At 39.6% G+C, this 27,852-nt stretch overlaps 2 protein-coding genes across 2 annotated transcripts in view; one reads left to right on the forward strand and one right to left on the reverse strand.

The window, feature by feature from the left end:
• Positions 1-248, reverse strand: part of fancm (FA complementation group M) — a 99,819-nt gene extending 99,571 nt beyond the window's left edge. Inside the window, exon 1 of the mRNA XM_061895952.1 lies at positions 1-248. The gene's annotated coding sequence lies outside the window, so the exon portion shown is untranslated.
• dcdc2b (doublecortin domain containing 2B) lies at positions 8-27,488 on the forward strand. Its single transcript, XM_061895957.1, has 11 exons — positions 8-291; positions 373-424; positions 18,319-18,389; positions 18,456-18,587; positions 18,674-18,808; positions 18,904-18,943; positions 21,539-21,604; positions 21,669-22,013; positions 26,768-26,836; positions 26,917-27,150; positions 27,220-27,488. The coding sequence occupies exons 1-11, from the start codon at positions 8-10 to the stop codon at positions 27,301-27,303; spliced, it is 1,512 nt and encodes a 503-aa protein (XP_061751941.1). The 3' UTR covers positions 27,304-27,488.
• The last annotated feature ends 364 nt before the right edge of the window (positions 27,489-27,852 follow it).

Raw genomic sequence — 27,852 nt, forward strand, 5'->3', positions numbered from 1 at the left:
CTCAGAGATGGCGGCCAGCACTGCCGCCACGACGGTGCTGCCCCCGGTGAAGAGCGTGGTGGTGTACAGGAATGGAGACCCCTTCTTCATCGGCCGCAGGTTCGTTATCAACCAGCGACAGGTGTCCACCATGGAGGCCTTCCTTAACGAGGTGACCCACAACATCGGGGCCCCGCTGGCCGTGCGGACCCTGTACACGCCCAGGCAGGGTCACAAGGTCGCAGACTTCCACGACCTTCAGACGGGGGCCCAGTACGTCGCTGCGGGCTTTGAGAAGTTCAAGAAACTGGAGTGAGTAGCAGTGCGTTACATTATTAAACTGGCACGTCAATATTGAAGGCGTTTTCTGTATTGTTGGGCTCTAACTCGCAGCTACGTAAACACGGGGGTGAAAAAGCAGCCGGCGGTGCGTGACGACGCTCAGGTAGGATTCTTGTCTTTGATTTCAATGATCACTTATTAATGAAAGTCTAACCTGAGGAATGCGTCAGTGCGTGATCACGCTAACCTCTGGTAGCTCAGATAGGAGTTCACCATAATAATTATTATTGTCTAAACCAGGGGTGTCAAACTCAAATACAGAGTGGGCCAAAATTTTAAACGGAACAAAGCCATGGGCCAAGAATGAACAAATTAACCTTTTAATAGGGACCCAAACAAGTTTTGCATTAAATATTGAACAAGCAAGGCTTATATAACTTTAGTGACATGCAAAGTCCAGTTTTAAATAATAATAATAATAATTAAAAAAATATCAATGGCATATCAAATAAAATTTGAATAAAAATGTTATGCCTTTTTTTCTATTTGCAACCTTCTGAGGTAAATATCAATTTTTTCCCCACAGGCTAATAATACATTTGAAAATAAAATAACAATAATGAATGAACTAAACATTCAAGCCTTGAAGTAGCAAGAGAAAATGCATGAATAAAATGTTAATTATTGGTCAGTTTGCTGGAAGTTTTCCGGAAGAGTTAGTGCTGCAAGGGGTTCTGTGTATTTGTTCTGTTGTGTTACGGTGCGGATGTTCACCCGAAATGTGTTTGTCATTCTTATTTGGTGTGGGTTCACAGTGGGGCGCATATTTGTAACAGTGCTAAAGTTGTTTATACGGCCACCCTCAGTGTGACCTGTATGGCTGTAGACCAAGTATGCCTTGCATTCACTTGTGTGTGTGTGTGTGTGTGTAAAAGCCACAAATATTATGTGACACGCTGTTAGTATGGAGGAAAAGCGGATGTGACGACAGGTTGTAGAGAACGCTAAAGGCAGTGCCTTAAATGCATGCCCCCAATATAGTTGTCCAGGTGGAAATCGGTAGAAATTCGGGAGAATGGTTGCCCCGGGAGATTTTCGGGAGGGGCACTGAACTTCGGGAGTCTACCGGGAAAATTAGGAGGGTTGGCAAGTATGAGTATTAGCGGTGAATGCGGTGTTACAGTGGCACCGACGTTGTATAACACCGGCGGGCCAGTTTTAATACTAAATTGATATTGCCTCAAGGGCCAAATTAAATTACACGGCGGGCCAAATTTGGCCCGCGGGCCAGAGTTTGACACCCATGGTCTAAACCATACTTGCCAACCCTCCCGGATTTTCCGGGAGGATCCCAAAATTCAGCGCCTCTCCCGAAAACCTCCTGGAAGAAATTTTCTCCCGGAAATCTCCCGAAATTCACGCCCCCTCCAGTTCCATGCGGACATGAGTGGAGACAGCCTGTTTTCACATCCGCTTTCCTGTTATATAAATACCTTGCCTGCCCAATCACGTTACAACATCTACGGATTTTTCATAAAAAACTGCACACACAAGGAGACGAAGCAGAAGAACGAGGAAGTTACAGCCATGGCGACGCCGTCTGTAATAGAGTGATTCTATGTTGTCTGTTGCCATCTCCTGGTGAATGTTGGTTTGCTTTTTGATTGGCCAACGATTTACGTGGTGTTGCGCACCTGACGGCAAGTGACTCTCGCCAGTACGCAAATGGCAGAACAAAGGTTACTTAAATAGTGAAAGGTAAGTGTTGTTGTTTTTTTATAACCAGCAAGCACAGTACAGTTAGTAAAACAACTGTGTTTTTATTACTGTGCATTTGATAGGTGCCGTCTGAAATTCAACTATTTCTTTTATTTATATATATAATAAAATAAACTTATATAGCTAGAATTCATTGAAAGTAAAGTATTTCATATATGTATATATATATATATGAACTATTCGTGTTGGTGAATTATACTCGTCCCCTCTTGACCACACCCCCCGACCCCCACCCCCCACCTCCCGAAATCGGAGGTCTCAAGGTTGGCAAGTATGGTCTAAACCAGGGGTGTCGAACTCATTTTAGCTCAGGGGCCGTAAGGAGGAAAATCTGTGAACACGCGGGCCGAACTATTAAAATCATGGCATTACAGCTAAAAAATAAAGACAACTTCAGATTTTTTTCTTTGTCTTACTATGTCCAAAAATAGAACAAACACCTTCTGAAAATATTACGATAAAAATATTTTTAAAAATACCGACAGCGGTAAAGTTTAGAGCAGGGCTGTCAAACATACGGCCCGAGGGCCGGATCAGACCCACGGACAGGTTTTATCCGACCTGCGGGATGAATTTGTTAAGTATAAAAAATAACCTGAAATTTTTGAATGAAAGAAACTGCTGTTCTAAATGTGTCCACTGGATGTCGCAATTGCAATTATTTGTATCTTTATAGATGATGCTACATATGTAGAAAATAAACCACATGATGTTAGTGCACCAGTCGAGGAAAATGAGCAAACTACATAAATAACATCCTGTAATTTGATTTTGATATTTTTTTTTATCTTGACAGATTGCAAATTAACATCAATGAGTTAACTGATTAACATTATCACATAATTTATTGAGAAAATGTAAACAACGACAAATAAAGATTGAATACTAATAACAGCAACATGTACGTGTAAAAAAACATAAAAATGTGTACATTTGCAGAATGTGCTTGTTCTATTTTTAAACAAAGAAAACTATCTGAAGTTGTCTTTATTTTGAAATTATCATGCCGTGATTTTACCTGTCCGGTCCACTTGGCAGTAGATTTTTTTCCATGTGGCTCCCGATCTAAAATGAATTTGGCGCCCCTTGATTTAGATCAGTGGTTCTTAACCTTGTTGGAGGTACCGAACCCCACCAGTTTCACATGTGCATTCACCAAATCCTTCTTTAGTGAAAAATAAAATGTTTTTTTTTTTCAAATTCAAGACAATGTTGTATGTTTTTGGTCACACTTTAGTATGGGGAACATATTCTAAGTAACAAAGACTTAATTTAGAGTTATTTGGACACTAGGGGAACATAGTCTAAGTAATAAAGGCTTAATTTAGAGTTATTTGGACACTAGGGGAACATATTCTAAGTAATAAAGACTTAATTTAGAGTTATTTGGACACTAGGGGAACATATCCTAAGTAATAAAGACTTAATTTAGAGTTATTTGGACACTAGGGGAACATATTCTAAGTAATAAAGACTTAATTTAGAGTTATTTGAACACTAGGGGAACATATTCTAAGTAATAAAGACTTAATTTAGAGTTATTTGGACACTAGGGGAACATATTCTAAGTAATAAAGACTTAATTTAGAGTTATTTGGACATTAGGGGAACATATTCTAAATAATAAAGACTTAATTTAGAGTTATTTGAACACTAGGGGAACATATTCTAAGTAATAAAGACTTAATTTAGAGTTATTTGGACACTAGGGGAACATATTCTTAATAATAAAGACTTAATTTAGAGTTATTTGAACACTAGGGGAACATATTCTAAGTAATAAAGACTTAACTTAGAGTTATTTGGACACTAGGGGAACATATTCTAAAAAATAAAGACTTAATTTAGAGTTATTTGGACACTAGGGGAACATATTCTAAGTAATAAAGACTTAATTTAGAGTTATTTGAACACTAGGGGAACATATTCTAAGTAATAAAGACTTAATTTAGAGTTATTTGGACACTAGGGGAACATATTCTAAGTAATAAAGACTTAATTTAGAGTTATTTGGACACTAGGGGAACATATTCTAAGTAATAAAGACTTAATTTAGAGTTATTTGGACACTAGGGGAACATATTCTAAATAATAAAGACTTAATTTAGAGTTATTTGGTTAGAGTTAGGGTCAGGGTTAGAGGGTTAGGGTTCTAATAAGGCCATGCAGAATAAGGCATTAATTAGTACCTAATGACTAGTTAAGAGCCAATATGTTACTAATTTGCATGTCAATAAGCAACTAATTAATGGTGAATATGTTCCCTATACTAAAGTGTTACCATATTTTTTTGACTGGTGCACAAAATGAACCGTGCATGAACATCACCTTATTCAAACAACAAAAGTAAGACAGTGCATAAACTCACAACAAATTACACACCTGCAAATCAATCAGCTGTTGCCGTATCCGTAATACGCCAACAGGGAGAATTTTGTATTTACACGAAGAGTCGGGTGTGTTTTGACCTCGGCCGAACCCCTGAGGTCGACTCACCGAACCCCTAGGGTTCGATCAAACCCTGGTTAAGAACCACTGATTTAGATCATGAGTGTGAAAGTCAAAGCCTGCAGGCCAGATCCGGCCTGCGAGTGAATTATCTATGGCCCCCAGGATGATATTTGATTAGTATTAGAACCGGCCCACAGGCCACAGCCGCCTGCTGCTGTTTTGCACGCAACAATACTCCATCATTGTTGGTGCTAGGAATTTTCAAAATAGGGTTCCAAAGTACATTTTTGGGGTCTCACTTTTTCGTACCGTTTTAAAAACAAATGATAAATGTATGCATTGTCCTGTTATATCTCACATTCTATTTTGTGTTTTGGAAAAAAGTTGTCATAAACTTTACTTAATTCATTTAAAAAAATAATACAAAAGGAAACACATTTTTTTTGCATATGTAAATGTATTCAGTTATAAACGTTCATTCACTTTCTTCTTTCCTTCATGGATCTAAACTTTACCGCTGCCGGTATTTTTTTCCTATATTTATATTGTAATATTTGCAGAATGTGTGTGTTTTATTTTTGGCCAAAGTAAGACAAAGAAAACAATCTGAAGTTGTCTTTATTTTTTTAGTTTTAATGCCATGGTTTTAATAGTCCGGTCCGCATGTGCACAGATCTTCCTCCACGTGTCCCCTGAGCTAAAATTAGTTTGACACCCCTGGTTTTGATCCAAGAAGGAAAGAAGAAAGTGAATGTTTATAACTGAATACATTACATACATATGCATGAAATGTGTTTTCGTTTGTATTATTTTTTAATGAATTAAGTAATGTTTATTACAACTTTTTTACAAAACTCAACATTTAATATGAGATAAAACAGGATAATGCAAACATCTATTATTTGTTTTCAAAACGCTTATAAAAAAGTTCGACCCCATAAATTTACTGTGGGGCCCTTTTTTTATGACTTGATTGGGTCCCTAGAACCCCATTTTAAAAATTCCTAGTGCCAACACCGATGGAGTATTGGTGCGTGCAAATATCATCCCGGGGGCCGTAGATAACTAATTCAGATCCAGCCCGCGGGCCTTGACTTTGACACATAGGCTGTAGAGAGTGTGCATAATTTTTACTGTTCAGTCATGTTTTTCAACCTACTCAAACGTCCCATCGAGAAGGCCAACATGCAGATCTGGCCCGCGGGCCTTGACTTTGGTACCAATGGTGTAGAAGAAATAAATCAAGTGTGGCATTCCGGGGTGCACTACTTGGTGGCAAACAGCAGAGGTGCTCTAGAGTCAGTCTAGTTCACTGTCTATAGAAGAAAAAACATGTTTTTTAGTCATGGGAAGATGAGTGACTTTTCCACTACGGTGAAACATTATTCTGTTTAATACAACTCTAAAATAGTTCAGAGAATATCATATTGGCGTGTTTTTTTTGCCTATTTCATGGCTTTAAACAAATAAAATAAAAAAAGGCGTAATACGATTACAAAGGTGTTGTAAAGCTATGGAAAAATGTTATAATCTCATAAGAATAAAATATATTTTTTTAACTTTTTTATTGTTACTCTAAAACAGGGGCGCTCACATTTTTTCTGGAGGCGAGCTACTTCTCAATTGACCAAGTCGAGGAGATCTACCTCATTCCTATTTGTAATTTATATTTATTTATTTATGAAAGAGACATTTTTGTTAACAAGTTAATGGTGTTTAATGATAATACAAGCATGTTTAACACACATTGATTCCTTTCTTTCATGAAGACAAGAATATAAGTTGGTGTATTTGATTCTGATGACTTGCATTGATTGGAATTAGACAGTGGTGCTGATAACGTCCGCATTTTCAAATGGAGGGAAAAAAAAGTCCCCCTTTCTGTCCAATACCACATGAAAGTGGTTGGATTTGGCATCTCATTTGTCCAACTTGCATACTCGTTTTTAAACACTTTGTTATGAGAGTAGCATATGTGTGTGGCCCTTTAATGTCTGGCAGCAGGTGAGTGACGTCAGTGACTGTGCGGGTGGGCAAGCAAGTGAGAAAGCGGTCGCTGAGGGCGGGGGAGAAATACATTGGCATCAAACTCCGTAGCTTGCTAGCTTGTGCACGCTAGCTTTCTGAGACTCTTATTTTGTTAGCACAGGCAGGATGAAACAGGTCTTTTATGGTGAAGACAGGAACTGTGCAGTCGGTCTTTAGAGTTTTGACAGTAGGTACGGAGTCTCTAGAAATAAAATGTGTTTCTCTGCGTCCGCCCTGTTAGTGATTTTTTTCTTAAATATGAGCTCGCAGCAGCCAGCGTCATCTCACAAGATCCTCGGGTGCCGAGAATGTCAAACAACTGACGAAAGTGAAGTCTTGGTATGATTGATGATTGCTCATTTTTATGTCTATTTTTTAATGCCTGGCTTGAGATCGACTGACACACCCTCCGAGATCGACCAGTCGATCGCGATCGACGTAATGGGCACCCCTGCTCTAAAACATATCTTTGAAATCATTTTGTAATATTTAGTGTATACATCTGGGGCAGGAGGATGTGACAAGAAATAAAGTCATACTGTTAGAATAATGTTAGGAATGGGTCAAGTGGAGGTGACCCCGGGATGCAGAGACGGGAGGCCAGGTAGAATTATAACAAAAGAAGAATTTAATAAGTCCAAAAGGTGAAACAAAAGGCGATGAGGCAGAAGTGCAAACCATGAATAAACTAACACAAATAGGTAGCTCAGTGGTCGGCAGGGGAATAGGCCTGGGCGCACTTGAGCACAAAAGGTCCAACACAAAAATCCTCTGAACCTCAGGGAGGCTGGGAAGTTAACACAAAGAGGTGAGGAATTGCAGGAATAAGGGAAAACAACGTACCAAGGCTGATGAGGTAGAACAGGAGAAAACAACCGGCAGGACCCAGCTGTCGGTGACGAGCTTAAATACACCTCAGTAGGAATTAGTTGCAGGTGTGCCTCGCTGGGGACTAATTACTGAAGAAAAACTGACACCATAAGAAAAAGAAAAGGCAGGGAAATGACGATACACAACAAATAATTTACTTATTTTTTTAATTTATTACCTTGTTGGATCTTATTTTACAAAAATAAATTAATATGTTTGTTATGAAAGCAAAAAGGTTTTATTGTTGCCAGAAAAAGTTTTTCCCCCCCAAAATAATTCAAAATCACACATGATAAAGAAATGTTTTTTTCAGGAAAAATGTATTCTATTTAGAATTGTAATTTTATTGTTAGTTAAAGCTGACTTTACATTAAATAATATTTTTCTTATAAAACGTTTTTTTTACTGTTACCAGAAATGTTTTTATTCATAATATGTATAACCCTGGGGAAAGGTTGAACGAGAAAAACATTTTAATTCATTTATTATTACTTATTTATAAAGGCCTAAGCAGCGGAGCAAGCCTATTGAAATTGCTGTGGGTTTTTTTTTCGATACTTCATCTTTTTGAGTCCCATAAAGTCCCTATATTTCGCAGGGGCGTCAGAAAAGGTGAATGTTTTTTTAATTTTTGGGGTCAATTTCAAAGTTGTCTCTCTAGCGCCACTTTTCAAAATAGAAAAAATCAGCCCCTCCTACCTGTTTTACGTATTGACACAAAAATCCCAAGAGACGTCTATCATGACGGTACTCACATAAAAGGAGCCCGTACCTGAAAACGAACAGGAAGTCCGACATCTTGTTTTTCGTCTTTAATTTTTCGGCGTACTTTTTCAAATTCCTCCTAGGGACTTTGACCAAATGAGTCACGGTTAAAATGACATATAAACACATACAGTGGGGAAAAAAAGTATTTAGTCAGCCACCGATTGTGCAAGTTCTCCCACTTAAAATGATGACAGGAGTCTGTAATTTTCATCATAGGTACACTTCAACTGTGAGAGACAGAATGTGGAAAAAAAATCCAGGAATTCACATTGTAGGAATTTTAAAGAATTGATTTGTAAATTATGGTGGAAAATAAGTATTTGGTCAACCATTCAAAGCTCTTACTGATGGAAGGAGGTTTTGGCTCAAAATCTCACGATACATGGCCCCATTCATTCTTTCCTTAACACGGATCAATCGTCCTGTCCCCTTAGCAGAAAAACAGTCCCAAAGCATGATGTTTCCACCCCCATGCTTCACAATAGGTATGGTGTTCTTGGGATGCAACTCAGTATTCTTCTTCCTCCAAACACGACGAGTTGAGTTTATACCAAAATGGATACATGGATGATAGAGCAGAGGATTGGGAGAATGTCATGTGGTCAGATGAAACCAAAATAGAACTTTTTGGTATAAACTCAACTCGTCGTGTTTGAAGGAAGAAGAATACTGAGTTGCATCCCAAGAACACCACACCTACTGTGAAGCATGGGGGTGGAAACATCATGCTTTGGTGCTGTTTTTCTGCTAAGGGGACAGGACGATTGATCCGTGTTAAGGAAAGAATGAATGGGGCCATGTATTGTGAGATTTTGAGCCAAAACCTCCGTCCATCAATGAGAGCTTTGGATTATTAACCAAATACTTATATTCCACCATAATTTACAAATAAAATCTTTAAAATTCCTACAATGTGAATTCCTGGAATTTTTTTTCACATTCTGTCTCACAGTTGAAGTGTACCTATGATGAAAATTACAGACCTCTGTCATCATTTTAAGTGGGAGAACTTGCACAATCGGTGACTGACTAAATACTTTTTTGCCCCACTGCATAGGCGATGACAAATTGCAAATACGTTTTTCCTATGCCATTAGATGTGGGCGCAGTATGGCGGCAATCTTTGGTCTGATGGTTTTTGGCCATTTTTCTGCGAAAAAAAGGGGTCGTACTTTAACTAACTCCTTCCAGGGACTTGGCCCAAATGGGTTTCAGCTAAAATTACAGATAGTACACATATAAGCGATGATAAATTGCACACAAGTTTTTCCTACGCCATAAGATGTGGGCTTGGCATGGCGCCCAACATTGCTCCGATGATTTGCCACGAAACGTTAATAAATCGGCTCCACATATTCAGATCTTGATCTTATTTGGTAGAAATGATGATGCTGATGACACCCTGAAGTTCCCGATGGGTCTGCATCTGTACATACTTACTTGCAGTGGGTGGAGCCGAGCGTAAAAAACAACCGCACGCCATCCCCAATCTAACTGTCAAATCTGATCAGAGACCGATACTAAACTGATGAGTGATATATGGCAAAAAATGTTTTGCAAATGACAGAATGTGGGTGTGGCATGCCGCTAAACTTTGATCTGATGGTTCTCCACACAACACAAAGTGTTATTAACTCTGCTCCACAAATTCAGATCTCGATCCTTTTCGGTAGCAATGGTGATGTTGACACCCGAAAGTACCCGGGGGGGATCAGTATCTGTTCATATTGTGGAGAATGCATATATGTTTAAGAGTTATTTCTTTATTCATAGTCATGTTTAGAGCAGCTGTGTTTTTCCATTTGTACTCTTTCTATTTTTTTTTATCTTATGTCAGCAAGTAAACTCTGTGCTTTACCTTAAGGACTTGGAACTTGGAGTTGGAGTACTCCCTTATATCTTATGTGTATTAGAACAATGAGGCTGTATTCTTTTCTGGAGAGGATGGGGGCGGTTTGCGTATTCAAGAAGTTTTCTCTTCCTGTTTGAATGTTAGACCAATTCGAGAAGCCGGAAAGAATGTATTGGTGTGGGCTGGTCTCCTGAAGGTTTAGTAAAACTTGATAATATTCTTATTCTGTCTTGATGGTCCTTCTTACTCTGCATATATGTCATCTGAAAGAATTTGGGATTGACCAGTGACTTTAATTCCCTAAGAGGGAATACTGGTCAGAATACCTATTCATAGTGAGCAGACCTTTGCGGTGAAAACTGCATCTCAAACTGTCTTTACTTCACTTTAGATGATCATATCTTCTTCCAAACTGACATTAGGCTTTAAGGCTCATGAGGCTTTTTGTTTTTTTGCATATACATATACGTTAATATTGTATATGTTAATTGGGATTTGTTATATATTGTATATAATATAATATGATAATCTGTATATATTATATACTGTATATACAATATGTAAATATTACATACAGTATATGTTATATTCTATATTTCTACATTTTTAGTCTATTTAATACCTGCATTATCCTTTCCATCCTTTGAAACTGAGCTACTATGTGGAACAATTTTCCTTGTGGATAAATAAAGTTTGTGTAAGTCTAAGGTCGGGGTTTGATCATGCCTTGACCTTAATATCGACACTACCATTGCCCCCTTGTGGTAAAAAATGTATAATAGTCATAACTTCCCTACACATGTTCTCATCTTCCTGAACATTTTTGATGGTGAATTGGAGTGTTGAGCGGGAAGCAACTGCATGAATACTGCGGCACACATTATCGCCTCCTTGTGGTGGAAAATGAAAATAGTCATAACTTCCATACACATGCTTTGATCGTTCTGAAGGTTTTGCTGATGGGTTGGGGTGTAACTGCATGACCACTGCAGTGCCATTATCACCCCCTTGTGGTAGAAAACTATAACAGTAATAACTTCTTTACACATGCTACATTCTTTCTGAAAAGTTTGATGGTGGTTCAGAGTTATGGGTGGAATGCAGCTGCATCATTGCAAGGACACCAGTATCGCCCCCTTGTGGATGAAAATTATAACAGTCATAATTTCCTTTCACATTATCCGCTCTTTCTGAATTTTTTGATGATGGGTTGGGGTGTTGGGTGGGACGCAACTGCATGACCACTGCAGTTTCATTATCGCTCTCTTGTGTAGGAAATTTTTATCACTAATAACCTTTTTTCACATTCTTTGATATTCTTGAAATTTTCGATGTTGTGTTTGAGTATTGGGTGGGATGCGCTTGCATTATTGCACTGCCGCTATTATCGCCCTCTTGTGGTGAAAATGTATAACAGTCATAAGTTCCCGCTACATTTTTTTGCGACCTTCCTAAAAGTGTTGCGTGGGACATAACCGCATGACTGCTTGCTGGCCATTAACACCCACTTGTGGTGAAAAATTATAATAAAAAAACTACCTTCCGCATTCTCAATTCTTCCTGAAACATTTGGTGGTGGGTCGGGGCATCGGGAAGGACATGACCGCAAGTGTCTTGCACACCGGCCGACTTGCGTGGAACCTGCGGTGCAAGGGGGGCGAAAGCCATTTCAACGCTGCTTGTAGCTTTAATTATGTATTATTATTATTATTCAGTGATGTGCTGTCAGGGGAGGCAAGTGAGGCAGTGCCTCACCTGCCACCAGGTGGCTTAACCATGAGATGTTTCAAAACGAAGTAATACAATAAAATAGATTTTAATATCTCTCTTTTGGTTTATACTTTCTATGTGATTTTGGTGGGGTTCCTGTTTATTTTGATAATTTTCATGGTCAAAATCGCGGAAATTCCATGTTTCCTGATCAAAACAATGCAGCAGATGAGAAGTGAGGCAGACACAGGCCGTGCCTCCAAGGCTACACACAGTGTGTATTGGGCGCGCGTGCGAGGGGGCGCATGCTTAATTGTTGCCACGTGGAAAAGGCAGGTCTTGAGGCACCAAGTACCTCTGCCTCAAGGTAGGGGGCGATGTATTGTAAACTTGCAGCTCAATGCCTCAGCAGTACTCTGACTCGCCACACTGGGAGAAGTAGGGAGCGCTCAAGCTAGCAGACACAGGTCTCTCCAGTGGAAGCCAGCATTTTTTTATTTTATTTTATTTTTTTAACTGTATTTATAACAAACATGCCATTTTTATTAGAGTAAGCCAGTGTTTGTTGGTGTTTTGTCGGATGTAAAAATATTGTTTTATTTCTTGGAATGAAATTGAATTAAATGAATGTTTTTGCAAATATGGAGGATCATATACTGTATCCAAGATGAAATACTTCTCTAAACTGGACTTTAAGACAAAATGAATGCGATCATACAAAGTATGTTTTCATGGAGGATAGCTATTGCTGCTTCAGATACAAATACAGAAAGGTAAGATACACTCAAAATAGATGATATATTTTGTTAAAAGCAAATGGCACCAAAAAGTATTTAATAACAACTTTATCAAATATCAAAGTTTTTGGACCCATTTATCACATCATAATATCATTATGATAACGTTTTTATGAGCGTGAATAACTGTGCAACCTAAATCAACAATGACTAAAGCTGCACATATGAATTTAAGCAAAAAAAAAAAAAAAGAAGAAAAAAAAGTATGTATGCCTCACCTGGTGTTTAGTTCACCGCATGTCACTGTTATTATTATATGTTGGTTGGATCTCATTTTCCAAAAATTAATTATTAATTTTCTTGTCAAAGAAAAACGTTTTTATTGTTCCCAGACAAAACATATTTTTCAAAAGATTTCATACAAAATAGTTTTGTTTTTAAAAGAAATAAGTCATTCTGTTTAGGTTTTACTTTTTTTATTATTAGATCTTACTTGAGAAGAGTTAATATTTTTCTTGTAAAACGTTTTCATTGTTATCAAAAAACCCCCATATATTTTTCAGGATAAATCATAATATGAATAAAGTTAAAGGGGTTTTTGTTTTAAGAAGAAAAAAGACATACTGTAGGATATTTATTTTGTTTGTATTATTTTTTTTAGATCTTATTTTACAAAAAAAAAATATTTTTCCGAAAAAAGAAACATATTTTATTGTTCCTAGAAAAAAAACACATTTTTCAAAATAATTCATAATATCACATGGATAAAGTATATATTTTTACAAGAAAAAGTAATACTTTTAAAAGTCAATGTTTTATTTATATGTTATATCTCAATTTACAAGAATAACGTATTACTTCTACAGTACAAAATATTGAGAATTTGTTTAGCTAAAATTACAACATCAGCCTTGTATCACTTTTCTTTAAAAAATATTTATTGTTTTGTCTCAGATTTGTAATATTTTATATTCTGAAATATTTCAAATAATCAGTACGGCTATAATACTCTTGTATATTAGAATTGTAATGTATTTAGTGATTGCTTTTTACAGAAATATCACAATTTAAATGTGTACATGATTAACATTTTATTGTCCCATTTAGAATTTATTTGCCCAAGCTTACATAATTCTTTATTTTTCCCAAGAAAATTATGACTTTATTCTTGTAATCGCAACTTTACTTTTATACTGTGAAATTTGTTTCATTTTTATTTTTAATGTGGGTGTATTATGCCATACTTACATGACCCAAATACTGTAATGCTAACAGTACCAAATACTACACCTTTTCTAGTTGATTAGTTCTTGCATAGGTTTTCATTTTGTCATTACAATTTATGCATTATTCACAGAAAAATTAAAGTACGGGAAAAAAAAAAAAATCCTCGATGTGCATCTTTATCTGGATATTGTTGGGATAAGCCTGTTCACAAACCGAAAAGGACAAATACTCCTGACTTGATAACACTGAATGGCTGTCACACACGCTTGCTCAACCACGAGTGCTCACTTTGTATTCCGAGCATCTGCTGAGTTGTCGCTTTGTTTGCAGTTTGGAAGCCGACAGTTCTTCTTCCCGGGCCAACGTTTAGAGAGCGGACAGTAATTATGTGTGACTTGGACGTGCGCTGATGTCCAGTCCGCGTCTGATTCCAGTGCACTTGCATGCCAGGGCTGTGGTTGCTGTGGAGCGTTGCAGCAGTTATGGAGTTAAAGGTTGCAGGAGTTAAGCTCCCTCCCCAGTTCCTCGAGGCATGTCTGGGCAGGCCGAAGCAGCCATATTTAACGCCGCACACCTCTTTGTTTCCATCTGAGACACTGTAAATGTCACCTGGAGCCTCTGGGGTCAATTGGACGCCATTCAATGTTTAAAATCACTAAATAAACGGGGTTGTATTTTATTCGCTTTTGTGACTTTTTACACATTTAACGATCGGGCAAACATAAAACTGGCATGATCGGTTGCTACAGTGGGGCAAAAAAGTATTTAGTCAGCCACCGATTGTGCAAGTTCTCCCACTTAAAATGATGACAGAGGTCTGTAATTTTCATCATAGGTACACTTCAACTGTGAGAGACAGAATGTGAAAAAAAAAGTCCAGGAATTCACATCGCAGGAATTTTAAAGAATTTATTTGTAAATTATGGTGGAAAATCAGTATTTGGTCAACCATTCAAAGCTCTTACTGATGGAAGGAAGTTTTGGCTCAAAATCTCACGATACATGGCCCCATTCATTCTTTCCTTAATACGGATCAATCGTCCTGTCCCCTTAGCAGAAAAACAGCCCCAAAGCATGATGTTTCCACCCCCATGCTTCATAGTAGGTGTGGTGTTCTTGGGATGCAACTCAGTATTCTTCTTCCTCCAAACACGACGAGTTGAGTTTATACCAAAAAGTATTATTTTGGTTTTATCTGACCACATGACATTCTCCCAATCCTCTGATGTATCATCCATGTATCCATTTTGGTATAAACTCAACTCGTCGTGTTTGGGGGAAGAAGAATACTGAGTTGCATCCCAAGAACACCATACCTACTGTGAAGCATGGGGGTGGAAACATCATGCTTTAGGGCTGTTTTTCTGCTAAGGGGACAGGACGATTGATCCGTGTTAAGGAAATAATGAATGGGGCCATGTATCGTGGGATTTTGAGCCAAAACCTCCTTCCATCAATAAGAGCTTTGACTTGGTTGACCAAATACTTATTTTCCACCATAATTTACAAATAAATTCTTTAAAATTCCTGGATTTTTTTCACATTCTGTCTCTCACAGTTGAAGTGTACCTATGATGAAAATTACAGACCTCTGTCATTATTTTATGTGGGAGAACTTGCACAATCGGTGTCTGACTAAATACTTTTTTGCCCCACTGTAGGTAGAATTCAGGACCTAAGACAATTGGCGTATTGTTGGTGTCCAATTAAAAGCATGGATCTCCTCATTTTCGGGTCAAAAATATTTTTTCAATTTGGAGATGCATGATTTTAATTGGACAGTGAGAATATGACCGTCACGTTTCTTTAATATTTTTACAGGCTGAGGATCCTGTACAAGATTTATGTGAAAATATTGACGGTCCGTGCGTTACTCACCTAGGCCTTCAGTAAAATCCTACTTAGTCCGACGTCAACTGCCAAAATACCGTAATTGATGTCACCACATGGACACGACTGGAGATACTATACCGAAACACACTTGCACGCAACTGGGCATTGAACCCCTCAACAGTTTACAAAAGGGTCTCTTTTTCAGCGCATTGGTCATTCAATAAACCCGCTTCAGCAATTAAAACATATCTTACCTTGTACTGTCAAAATTAAATAATTGTATGAAACAAATGAAACATGAAAAAAATTAAGGAATATCAACCAATTAATCAATGATTATTTATATAGCCCTAAATCATTAGTGTCTCAAAGGGCTGCACAAACCACAACACAAACCACTACGACATCCTCGGTAGAGCCCACATAAGGGCAAGGAAAACTCACACCCAGTGGGACGTCGGTGACAATGATGACTATGAGAAACCTTGGAGAGGACCGCATATGTGGGCAACCCCCCCCTAGGGGACCGGAAGCAATGGATGTCGAGCGGGTCTAACATGATACTGTGAAAGTTCAATCCGTAGTGGTTCCAACACAACCGCGAGAGTCCAGTCTAAAGCAGATCCAACACAGCAGCGAGAGTCCCGTCCACAGTGGAGCCAATAGGAAACCATCCCAAGCGGAGGCGGGTCAGCAGCGCAGAGATGTCCCCAGCCGACACACAAGCGAGCGGTCCATCCTGGGTCCCGACTCTGGACAAGCGGTCCATCCTGGGTCCCGACTCTGGACAGCCACTACTTCATCCATGGCCATCGGACTGGACCCCCTCCACAAGGGAGAGTGGGACAGAGGAGAAAACAAAAAGAAACGGCAGATCAACTGGTCTAAAAAGGGGGTCTATTTAAAGGCTACAAATGAGTTTTAAGGTGGGACTTAAATAAATACAATATTTGAACTCACAATTTGTAGCACCCATCTGACGGCGTATAAGCCAGTAGTACCGTCAGAGTAGTCAGTTGATTTGTGTGAAAGTGGCGGGGAAACCATTTTGCCGTCAATGTTGTGCCAAAATATGATTGACTGCCAAAAATTTATTTCCTTTGCGGGATTGTGCATCGCTGGCTAAACCTGCTTTGTCTGTCTACAGTGGATTACTAGGTGTAAGACAAACACTTTATCTCCATGGTTATTGTACTGGTGAGTTTTCTGTGGTTTTCTAAGGCTCGTCTGGTTCCGGCCTGACCACAGAACTTTCCTCCACAAGGTCTTGTCTTTGTCCATGTGATGTCAGATGAAACAAAAATTTAGCTGTTTGGCCACAATACCCAGCAATATGTTTGGAGGACAAAAGGTGAGGCCTTTAATCCCAGGAACACCAATCTTACCGTCAAGCTTGGTGGTGGTAGTATTATGCCCTGGACCTGTTTTGCTGCCAATGGAACTGGTGCTTTACAGAGAGTAAATGGGACAATGCAAATGGGAGGATTACCTCCAAATTCTTCAGGACCACCTAAAATCATCAGCCCGGAGGTTGGGTCTTGGGCGCAGTTGGGTGTTCCAATCAGACAATGACCCCAAACACACGTCAAAAGTGGTAAAGGAATGACGCTAGAATTAAGGTTTTAGAATGGTCTTCCCAAAGTCCTGACTTAAACGTGTGGACAATGCTGAAGAAACATGCCCATGTCAGAAAACCGACAAATTTAGCTGAACTGCACCAATTTTGTCAAGAGGAGTGGTCAAAAATTCAAACAGAATCTTGCCAGAAGCTTGTGGAAGGTTACCAAAAGCACCTTATTGCAGTGAAACTTGCTAAGGGACATGTAACCAAATATCAACATTGCTGTATCTATACTTTTGACCCAGAAGATTTGGTCACATTTTCAGTAGACCCATAATAAATTCATAAAAGAACCAACCTTATGAAAGTTTTTTGTGACCAACAAGTATGTGCTCCAATCACTTTATCACAGAAAAATAACAGTTGTCGAAATGATTGTAAACTCAAGACAGCCATGACATTATGTTCTTTACAAGTTTATGTAAACTTTTGACCACGACTGTATCAATCAATCAATCAATGTTTATTTATATAGCCCCAAATCACAAATGTCTCAAAGGACTGCACAAATCATTACGACTACAACATCCTCGGAAGAACCCACAAAAGGGCAAGGAAAACTCACACCCAGTGGGCAGGGAGAATTCACATCCAGTGGGACGCCAGTGACAATGCTGACTATGAGAAACCTTGGAGAGGACCTCAGATGTGGGCAACCCCCCCCCTCTAGGGGACCGAAAGCAATGGATGTCGAGCGGGTCTAACATGATACTGTGAAAGTTCAATCCATAGTGGCTCCAACACAGCCGCGAGACTTCAGTTCAAGCGGATCCAAGACAGCAACGAGAGTCCCGTCCACAGGAAACCATCTCAAGCGGATCAGCAGCGTAGAGATGTCCCCAACCGATACAGGCGAGCGGTCCATCCTGGGTCCCGACGAGCGGTCCATCCTGGGTCTCGACTCTGGACAGCCAGTACTTCATCCATGGTCATCGGACCGGACCCCCTCCACAAGATGTCTACTGCTGCTCCAGCTTTGCATAAGTAAACGTGCTGCAGGACTGCTGGCATCCTAGCGCTTCTATCGAAGATTTTAGATGCAAGCCGAGATAATTTGATACTTGTTTTGTTTTTTTTGCTGATAATGGACCAATATCAATATCGGATCAGGACCCCCCGACTAAATACACAAAACAACTGTACTGGTTGGTGGAAACATATTTGTGGAATGTCCCCAGCAGGGAAAAGTCATCCAGAGGCCCAACGTGTCCGCCAAATGGAGGAAGTTTGTACCAGTGCCGTGTATAATACAGTGAGTAACTGCCACTTCTTCCAATTATCTAACATTCATTCCTAAAAAGACGATGTAATCTTTCAGCGTTTTCCGCAACGGAGACCCTCTGTGTCCGCCGTTCCGCTTCATCATTCCTCGCAGCATGCAGAAGGACCTGGAGCAGATTCTGAGTCTGGTCACTGAGAAGGTCAGCTTACGGACCGGCGCCGTGCGTAGGTCAGTGACCCACAATGTTCCAGAATACAGAAAAAACGAACATAACCGAGGTGAAATTTCATCAGCCCATTCTTGTGCTTCTTCAGGTTGTGTTCCGTGGAAGGGGTGACTGTGACCTCAGGCGCGGAGCTGGAGACCGGACGCTGCTACGTTGCCGTGGGAACAGAGAGGTTCAAGAAGCTTCCGTACGTGGAGCTGCTGGTCTCAAAAGCTACCGAGAGGTATTGTTATGTAAAGGTTCATCTGACTTCCTCCCTCGCACGGCAATGACAAAGATGCATCGATACTTTACATGCCGCGGTTTTTGTCCCTGCAGGTATTACCCAGGGAAGAGACGAACGCTGAGGAGAAATGTGGTAAATAATCAATTTCATACACCTAGAATATTACAATTTCTTCTCCGTATTGGATAGGATAGGTCTTTATTGTCATTGCACAAGTACAGCAAAACTTTGTTTTCAACACAAACCTGTTCAAGATTAGACAAACAAACAGTGTGCAGGGTTACAGAACAAGAACGCTGAGGGGTCGCCATAAGGCGCCCCGTAAAAGATGGGAAAAAGGTAAACGCTGGGGAAGGATGAGTAAAAAAATACAATCCAGACTGGGCTCCTAAGGGGGCCCAGTCTGGAGTGGGAAAAAACCTCCATAGCAAAGCACATATACATATTACAACATACATCTCCAGATATCTAACAACAGAGGGAAGGTAGTTCAAGGTCATGGTGGTAGGCCGCAGCGCTCAGGCGTTGACCATCCATTCATCACCCCTATGGGATTTGCGTCGAGGGCGTTGGGTTGGGGTCATGGGGTGTGTATGTGTGGCGTATATTTTTGTGGATGTGTGTGTGTGTGTGTGCGTAAGCCCGTAGTGTGTTTCTGTTCCGCGGCCTTGATGTATTGCAGCCGCTAGTCCAAAGACAACAACAACAGGTGGGTGTCCATGAAAGACAAAAAGGGAGTTTGTTGTGTCTCCACTGCGCTGTCCTTTGGGAGAGTCTCGAAGCCAGGGAAACAATCCAAGTTAGAATGTTTTTTATGCCGGTGAAAATAAAATTTTAAATTGTCTATGACTGGTCCTCAAAACTGCGGGGTAGACAGTCCGCTGTAAACCACAGTTCTTCCCACTTCCTCCAATCATTTGTGGCAGCTTTGGGGTACTTTGAAGACTGCCAGCAACTTCCAATTTGTCGGCAAACCAGAGCAACGCTTACTCCAATCAGCAGATGTCCTGTTGTCATAATTCTGAATAGGTGGATATCTTCACGTCCTCAACAGAAAAGGGTCGCCAGGCACACGGCCCTCTTTCTTCTCCCAAGAGTCCGTCGTGTGTCCAGCAACAACCGCTTCGTCACGACAGCAGGATCCCCCAAACCCAAGATCTTGTCAATTTTGTTGAGGCCAGTTAAATAGTTCCAAGGTTTAGATTTGGAGAGCATTGAAAAAAGACGCAAACAAGAAAGTTAAGACAAGACGAAACAAAGAAGCAAGCAGGAGAGATAAGGGAAAGGAAAGGGAAGCGTCCGCCCTCGATGAGTGCCAGAGAGAAATAGTCGCTCAGTTGTTTCTGAAATGACCTTCACGAGCTGCATTACAAACAAACGCTGCCAAGGAGGTGGCGTTTCCTCGCTCTGTGGGGTGGGGAGAACTAGGAGCAGTGATGGAAGAAGAATACTGAGTTGCATCCCAAGAACACCATAACTACTGAGAAGCATGGGGGTGGAAACATCATGCTTTGGGGCTGTTTTTCTGCTAAGGTGACAGGACGATTGATCCGTGTTAAGGAAAGAATGAATGGGGCCATGTATTGTGAGATTTTGAGCCAAAACCTCCTTCCATCAGTGAGAGCTTTGAATGGTTGACCAAATACTTATTTTCCACCATAATTTACAAATAAATTCTTTAAAATTCCTACAATGGGAATTCCTGGATCAACCATTCAAAGCTCTTACTGATGGAAGGAAGTTTTGGCTCAAAATCTCACGATACATGGCCCCATTCATTCTTTCCTTAACACGGATCAATCGTCCTGTCCCCTTAGCAGAAAAACAGCCCCAAAGCATGATGTTTCCACCCCCATGCTTCACAGTAGGTATGGTGTTCTTGGGATGCAACTCAGTATTCCTCTTCCTCCAAACACGACGAGTTGAGTTTATACCAAAAGTATTATTTTGGTTTTATCTGACCACATGACATTCTCCCAATCCTCTGCTGTATCATCCATGTATCCATTTTGGTATAAACTCAACTCGTCGTGTTTGGAGGAAGAAGAACACTGAGTTGCATCCCAAGAACACCACACCTACTGTGAAGCATGGGGGTGCAAACTTCATGCTTTGGGGCTGTTTTTATGCTAAGGGGACAGGACGATTGATCCGTGTTAAGGAAAGAATGAATCGGGCCATGTATCGTGGGATTTTGAGCCAAAACTTCCTTCCATCAATAAGAGCTTTGACTTGGTTGAGCAAATACTTATTTTCCACCATAATTTACAAATGAATTATTTAAAATTCCTGGATTTTTTTTCACATTCTGTCTCTCACAGTTGAAGTGTATCTATGATGAAAATTACAGACCTCTATCATCATTTTAAGTGGGAGAACTTGCACAATCGGTGGCTGACTAAATACTTTTTTTGCCCCACTGTAAATCGAACTTGTTAGTGAAGTTTTGTTTAGGTGGACACTATGAGTCCTTAAGCATTTTTAAAAATAGCATTGAAAATCGTGTTAAGAGCGTGAGATTTGTGGGCCCTGTGTTAGATGTAACATTGCGATTCAAAGATTGAGTGAAAATACACCCCAGTAGTGGATGCAAGATGTAAATAACTCTGCATTTGATTGGATGTTTAGTAAGTGCTATTTTCATCTCTGATATCCTTGCAGAAAACTATGATGTTTTGTTTGGGGGCTGTCTGCTTTCTTAAGTAACTTTATGGAGTTTTGTTTTAGCAAAAGAAGCCAGGAAGCGGTCCAGAAGACCAGTGTAGTGACTCCGCCCTTCTCAACTCCCCTCAGGTAAGGACAATCGTGTCCCTTGAAGTCCGGCGCCACGGGACACAAAAGTGTTGTTTCCTCTCAGTCAGACGGGCGGAGGGTGAAGTCGACCGGCGACGAAGCCGCTCCACAGCAGCAGCAACACATTCGAGACGGAGAGGACGACGCCTCCACGTTCTTCACCAAGCCCGCCAGGAGCCGTAAAACAAGAGGAATCCCAAGACGGGACCTCAGCAATGGAAACAGTTACAGTAGGATGAGCACTCACTCATTTTGCATCTCAAGCTTCGCCATCGTAACTTTGTGTTTTACATCCAAAGCCCATCGCAGCCTTTTTAAACCGGGAGCACGAAGTAGGAGGGAGGAGGTCAGAGGAGCCGAGGAGGTGCAGGAAGATGAAAATACAGCCACGGAACTTCCTGTTGATCAGGTTTACTACTAACTTTTCTTCTTTACTTCCTGTTTATTACATTATGTACATATTTATATCAGGGATGTCAAACAGTCAACATATACAGTCATGGTCAAAAGTTTACATACACTTGTGAAGGACATAATGTCATGGCTGTCTTGAGTTTCCAATAATTTTTACAACTCTTTTTTTTTTTTTGTTAGAGAAAATACTTGTTGGTCACAAAAAACATTCATGAAGTTTGGTTCTTTGATGAATTTATTATGGGTCTACTGAAAATTTGACCAAGTCTGCTGGTTCAAAAGTATACATACAACAATGTTAATATTTGGTTACATGTCCCCTTGGCAAGTTTCACTGCAATAAGGCGCTTTTGGGAGCCACCCACAAGCTTCTGGCAAGCTTATGGGGGAGATCAAGGGTGATGGGGTTAAATTCAGAGAATAATTTCGACACACCTAGTGTGTGTGTGACAATCACTGGTACTTTAACTTTTTAAGTTATGGTTGAATTTTTGACAACATCTGTGCAGTTCGGTAAATTTTGTTGGTTTTCTGACATGGACTTGTTTCTTCAGCATTCTCCATATGTTCTATGGCAGGGGTGTCACAGAAAAATTAAAGCATGTGGGTGTCATTTTGATATTTTCAAACCTTAACAAAATATATGGATTAAAAAAAGATGTATTTTACCTATAGGGTTTCCAACACTTACAGTAAATCTCTATATCAACTTAAAAAAAATATAATAAAAAGGTTTTATTGCTTTTCTGTCAAAAACCATGAATTGATTAACGTGCCCCCCGACTTAAACAAGTTGAAAAACTTATTCGGGTGTTACCATTTTGTGGTCAATTGTACAGAATATGTACTGAACTGTGCAATCTACTAATAAAAGTTTCAATCAATCAATCAACATCTTTGTTTTTTTAATTGTAAAACTGGGAGAGTGGCCGTGCGCAACCCGAGCGTCCCTGGTTCAAATCCCACCTAGTACCAACCTCGTCACGTCTGTTGTGTCCTGAGCAAGACACTTCACCCTTGCTCCTGATGGGTGCTGGTTGGCGCCTTGCATGGCAGCTCCCTCCATCAGTGTGTGAATGTGTGTGTGAATGGGTGAATGTGGAAGTAGTGTCAACGCGCTTTGAGTACCTTGAAGGTAGAAAAGCGCTATACAAGTACAACCCATTTATCATTTATTTAAAAGATCAATAATGCAGGACACCATTTTAATTCTTTATTATTTTTGAGTAATCACAGTGAAAATATAAATAAAATACCACTAAATATACTTGGGATATAAAAGGTGCCACAGCGTGGCGCGGTGGAAGAGTGGCCGTGCACGACTCGAGGGTTCCTGGTTCAATCCCCACCAAGTACCAACCTCGTCACGTCCGTTGTGTCCTGAGCAAGACACTTCACCCTTGCCCCTGATGGGTGCTGGTTAGCGCCTTGCATGGCAGCTCCCTCCATCAGTGTGTGAATGTGAATGGGTGAATGTGGAAGTAATGTCAAAGCGCTTTGAGTACCTTGAAGGTAGAAAAGCGCTATACAAGTACAACCCATTTACCATTTATACTCATAAAGTGATACATTTTATTAGTTTTTGTTGTTGTTTACTTTCAACACTTACGCTATGAGATGAACTTCAGATATATCTGTCGATTTTACATTTAAACTATTATTTTGTTTTTTTTAATGATATTTTTTCAAAGAAAACTTTGTTTCTATATGGCAACTGCACATTATGTGCAATATTTACCACATAAAACATTGTAAAGTGAAATATTTGAACTAATTGGAGCTTTGGAAATAATTCATTATAACATGGATTTTTTTGTCAATTTTTTTTAGCAATGCCATAAAATAAAAAATGAATAGTTGATTGATTGAAACTTGTAATTAGTAGATTGAACAGTAGAGTATATATTCCGTACAATTGACCACTAAATGGTAACACCCGAATAAGTTTTTCAACTTGTTTAAGTCGGGGTCCACGTTAATCAATTCATGGTAAAGATGGTTTTAATATGGTAAAATAAAGACACACACACAAAAAAACTGCCTGCATGGCAGCTTTGTGTCAACATTGCAACTTTTTCTCGTTAGATTTCACCTCATTCCAATGTTTTTAATGTCCTTTTTTATTTTTGTAATAGCATTTCCAGACTTTGTGGGGGGCCGGTAAACAATTAGCTGCGGGCCGCAAATGGACACCCCTGTTCTATGGAATTTAAATCAGAACTTTAGGAAGGCCATTCTAAAACCTTAATTCTAGCCTGATTTAGTCACTCCTTTACCATTTTTGACATGTGTTTGGGGTCATTGTCCTGTTGGAACATCCAACTGCGCCCAAGACCCAAACTCTGGGCTGATATTTGAGGTTGTCCTGAAGAATTTGGAGGTAATCCTCCTTTGTCATTGTCCCATTTACTCTCTGTAAAGCACCAGTTCCATTTGCAGCAAAACATGGCCAGAGCAATACTACCACCACCATGCTTGACGGTAGTTATGGTATTCCTGGGATTAAAGGCCTTCCCTTTTCCCCTCCAAACATATTGCTGGGTATTGTGGCCAAACAGCTCAATTTTTGTTTTATCTGACATCACATGGACAAAGATAAGACCTTCTGGAGGAAAGCTCTGTGGTCATATGAAAAAAGAATAATAGTTTCACAAAAGAACCAAACTTCATGAATGTTTTTTGTGACCAACAAGTGCTCTAATCACTTTATCACAAAAAAATAAGAGTTGTAGAAATGATTGGAAACTCAAGACAGCCATGACTTTTGACCACGACTGTAAGTGAAGTTGATAGCCATTGTACATGCTAGTTAAACTATAGCTCTTCATGACAGAGAGGTGTGCATGCTTTACATAACATGTTAGTTTGACAGCCTTAGTTTATACATTATATACTGTGCTTATTTTTCCTCACTGCTCTACAGCGTCGGAGGTGTTTACATGTGCCATGATTTGATTGTGCAATACTGCATTCCTGCAATTTGACACTGTGGTTTTATTTTGGTGTTGTTCTGTTCATTTATATTATGCAAGGTGGCAGTTATCATTCATACTTTGTGGGACGAGTGATTTAATTACTGACAGGTTGTGTCCGTTGCGCGTGCTTTTTCAAGTGTGGAGTGGAATTTAGATTTAGTGAAATATTTTAGGTCTTTTTGTTGACAAATATGATTCATGGTGGTGTTTATCATTATAACTGGTGGGAAGCGTTATTTAATTTGGTGCTATGCTGTGTCCATTGAGCCTGTGTACATGCTCCTGCTTAATGAGTATAGTGTATAGTAGCTTTTGACTATCAGGCATGTGAAATGTTTGTGAAAACAAAGAAATCCGTGTTGTTAAACATTAGTGTTTGCGTCAAAATATCACTTTCACATTTGTTAAAGGCCTACTGAAATGAGATTTTCTTATTCAAACGGGGATAGCAGGTCCATTCTATGTGTCATACTTGATCATTTCGCGATATTGCCATATTTTTGCTGAAAGGATTTAGTAGAGAACATCGACGATAAAGTTCTCAACTTTTGGTCGCTAATAAAAAAGCCTTGCCTTTACCGGAAGTAGCAGACGATGACGTCACCCGTGTGAGGGCTCCTCACATCCTCACATTGTTTATAATGGGAGCCTCCAGCAGCAAGAGCTATTCGGACCGAGAAAGCGACAATTTCCCAATTAATTTGAGCGGGATGAAAGATTCGTGGATGAGGAAATTTAGAGTGAAGGACTAAAAAAAAAAAAAAAAGGCTCTTTAATTAGTTATATGTTGCGCATGTGCAAATTCACAGAGAAAGTGTCCAGTGGCTTTTGACTTTGTGGAAGTTTCGCTTATGTCTATGATTCAGGGTGTTATTTATCAGGAAGTGCACTGATGCTTCAGACTTGTGGATTATTTTAAGTCTCTTTGTTTTTATCTATGATTCAATAAGGAGTTTATAATTTATAACCGGTGGGAAGAGGTATAGTTAAATTTATTAATTAGTTGTTGTCTATCTGTGTTGGCCCTGCGATGAGGTGGCGACTTGTCCAGGGTGTACCCCGCCATCTGCCCGATTGTAGCTGAGATAGGCGCCAGCGCCCCCCGCGACCCCAAAAGGGAATAAGGGGTAGAAAATGGATGGATGGAAGTTAGTGAAATCTCACGTTGCACATAGGATTTTCAGTAGTGCTATGCTGTGCTTGAGGAAGTGCACTGTGGCTTTTGAACTGTAGGTTATTTGGAGGCTTTTTTTTACTTCTATCATGCAAGATGCCAAATATTATTCATAACCGGTGGGAAGATGTATTTAATTTAGTGATATGTCCTATCTGCTGTGCATGTGCACATGCCTATAAGTGTACAGTGGCTTTTTAATTCATGGATTATTTTAAGTCTTTTTTATGTCTTTGATTCAAGATGGTGTTTATCATTGTAGTACAACCGGTGGGAGGAGTGACTTAATTAGTGCCATGCTATGTCTGTTGCGCATGTGTAGATGCTTGACTTTAATAAGTGCACTGTGGCTTTTTGATTTGATAATTATTTTGGGTCTCTTTAGTTTTTTTTCTATTTTGCAAGGTGGTGGTAAACATTAATTGGTGGGGGAAACGATCACAGAAATAATAGTATGCCACATGTATGTACGTGCTTATGCTTGCACAATTGTGGCAGGCCTTAGTCCACCTCTTGCATGCATTTACATGTGCAGGTGCGACTAATGAATTGTCCAGTGAGCTATCAGTCAATGTTAAAATAAGTATGTTTATTCTAAAGAGAGTCGCAGAAATAGTGGAGGATGAGGAGCTGAACAATGCAAACAACGTTCTGCACAACACACTAAAAGTAAGTCAGACACAAGCACATGTCTCCTATCCAAGAAGTTCTGCATTGAATGTTGTGCTGCATGTTTTGTCCTCTTACAGGTTTTGCTGCCATCCGACCCGGACGAGGTGGAAAAGATTAGAACACCAGACAAAGAAGAGGAGTTTAACACTGAAAATTTGGTACAGACACACGCGTCACATTGTTATCAACGACTAAAGCCTATAACGCTCGTGTCTCCACTCAAGGAGCCTGGGTTCAACAAGATAACTTTGTCCTCGCCCAACTCTCCCAGAGAAATTCAGGCCAACAACTTGGAGCATCAGGATGATAAGGTTTTAAAATTGGGAAAAATGTGTTTGTTTTTTTAAATCTACAGTGTGTATTTCTCGTCTGTTTTGCAGGAGGGTCCAAAAGACGCTTCATTAGATGCAGTAGCGACGAACCACCACCAGGGAGGCTTAATTAAAAATGTCACATCGTCATAATAAATATTTTGTGATTGTGCTTCAATTAAACTGTGCTAATGAGCCAATTAATATCAATATAATATATTGCATTTGTTTTCTTTTTTAAATTAAAATGTCAATAAAAGGTAAAGCAAACACAACAGGAAGTGCATTCCTGTCTTAGAATCTAAAGCTGACAGTAGGACTGAACAAGACATTAAAAGTGTTGCATTTAATGTGTTTCCTGACATTTATTTTCATGTAGATGTGGTCAATGAAGTCATGATAGGGTAAATTTTTCATGAACTAAGAGGGAGCCTGCTAGCTGAAACAGACGAATGCTAACAAATATGACGCCCCACCAAGCCTTACACGGATTGCGCTGTTTTCTTTTGACATTAAATAAGAGGAAAAAGTTTCAAAATATGCGAAGTGTTCCTTCAAACCCACACCACATGTTTACAGCAACCTGTTCAAAGCTGCTCATCAGTATGTGCAGTAGTCTCTGATGGCATATAAACTGATGGTGGTCACATGGTGGAGTCTCACGAGTGCGTGAAAGTGCAAATTTAACAAGCAAATACGTTT

The sequence above is a fragment of the Nerophis ophidion genome, linkage group LG03 (assembly GCF_033978795.1).
Source record: "Nerophis ophidion isolate RoL-2023_Sa linkage group LG03, RoL_Noph_v1.0, whole genome shotgun sequence".
Lineage (NCBI taxonomy): Eukaryota > Metazoa > Chordata > Actinopteri > Syngnathiformes > Syngnathidae > Nerophis > Nerophis ophidion.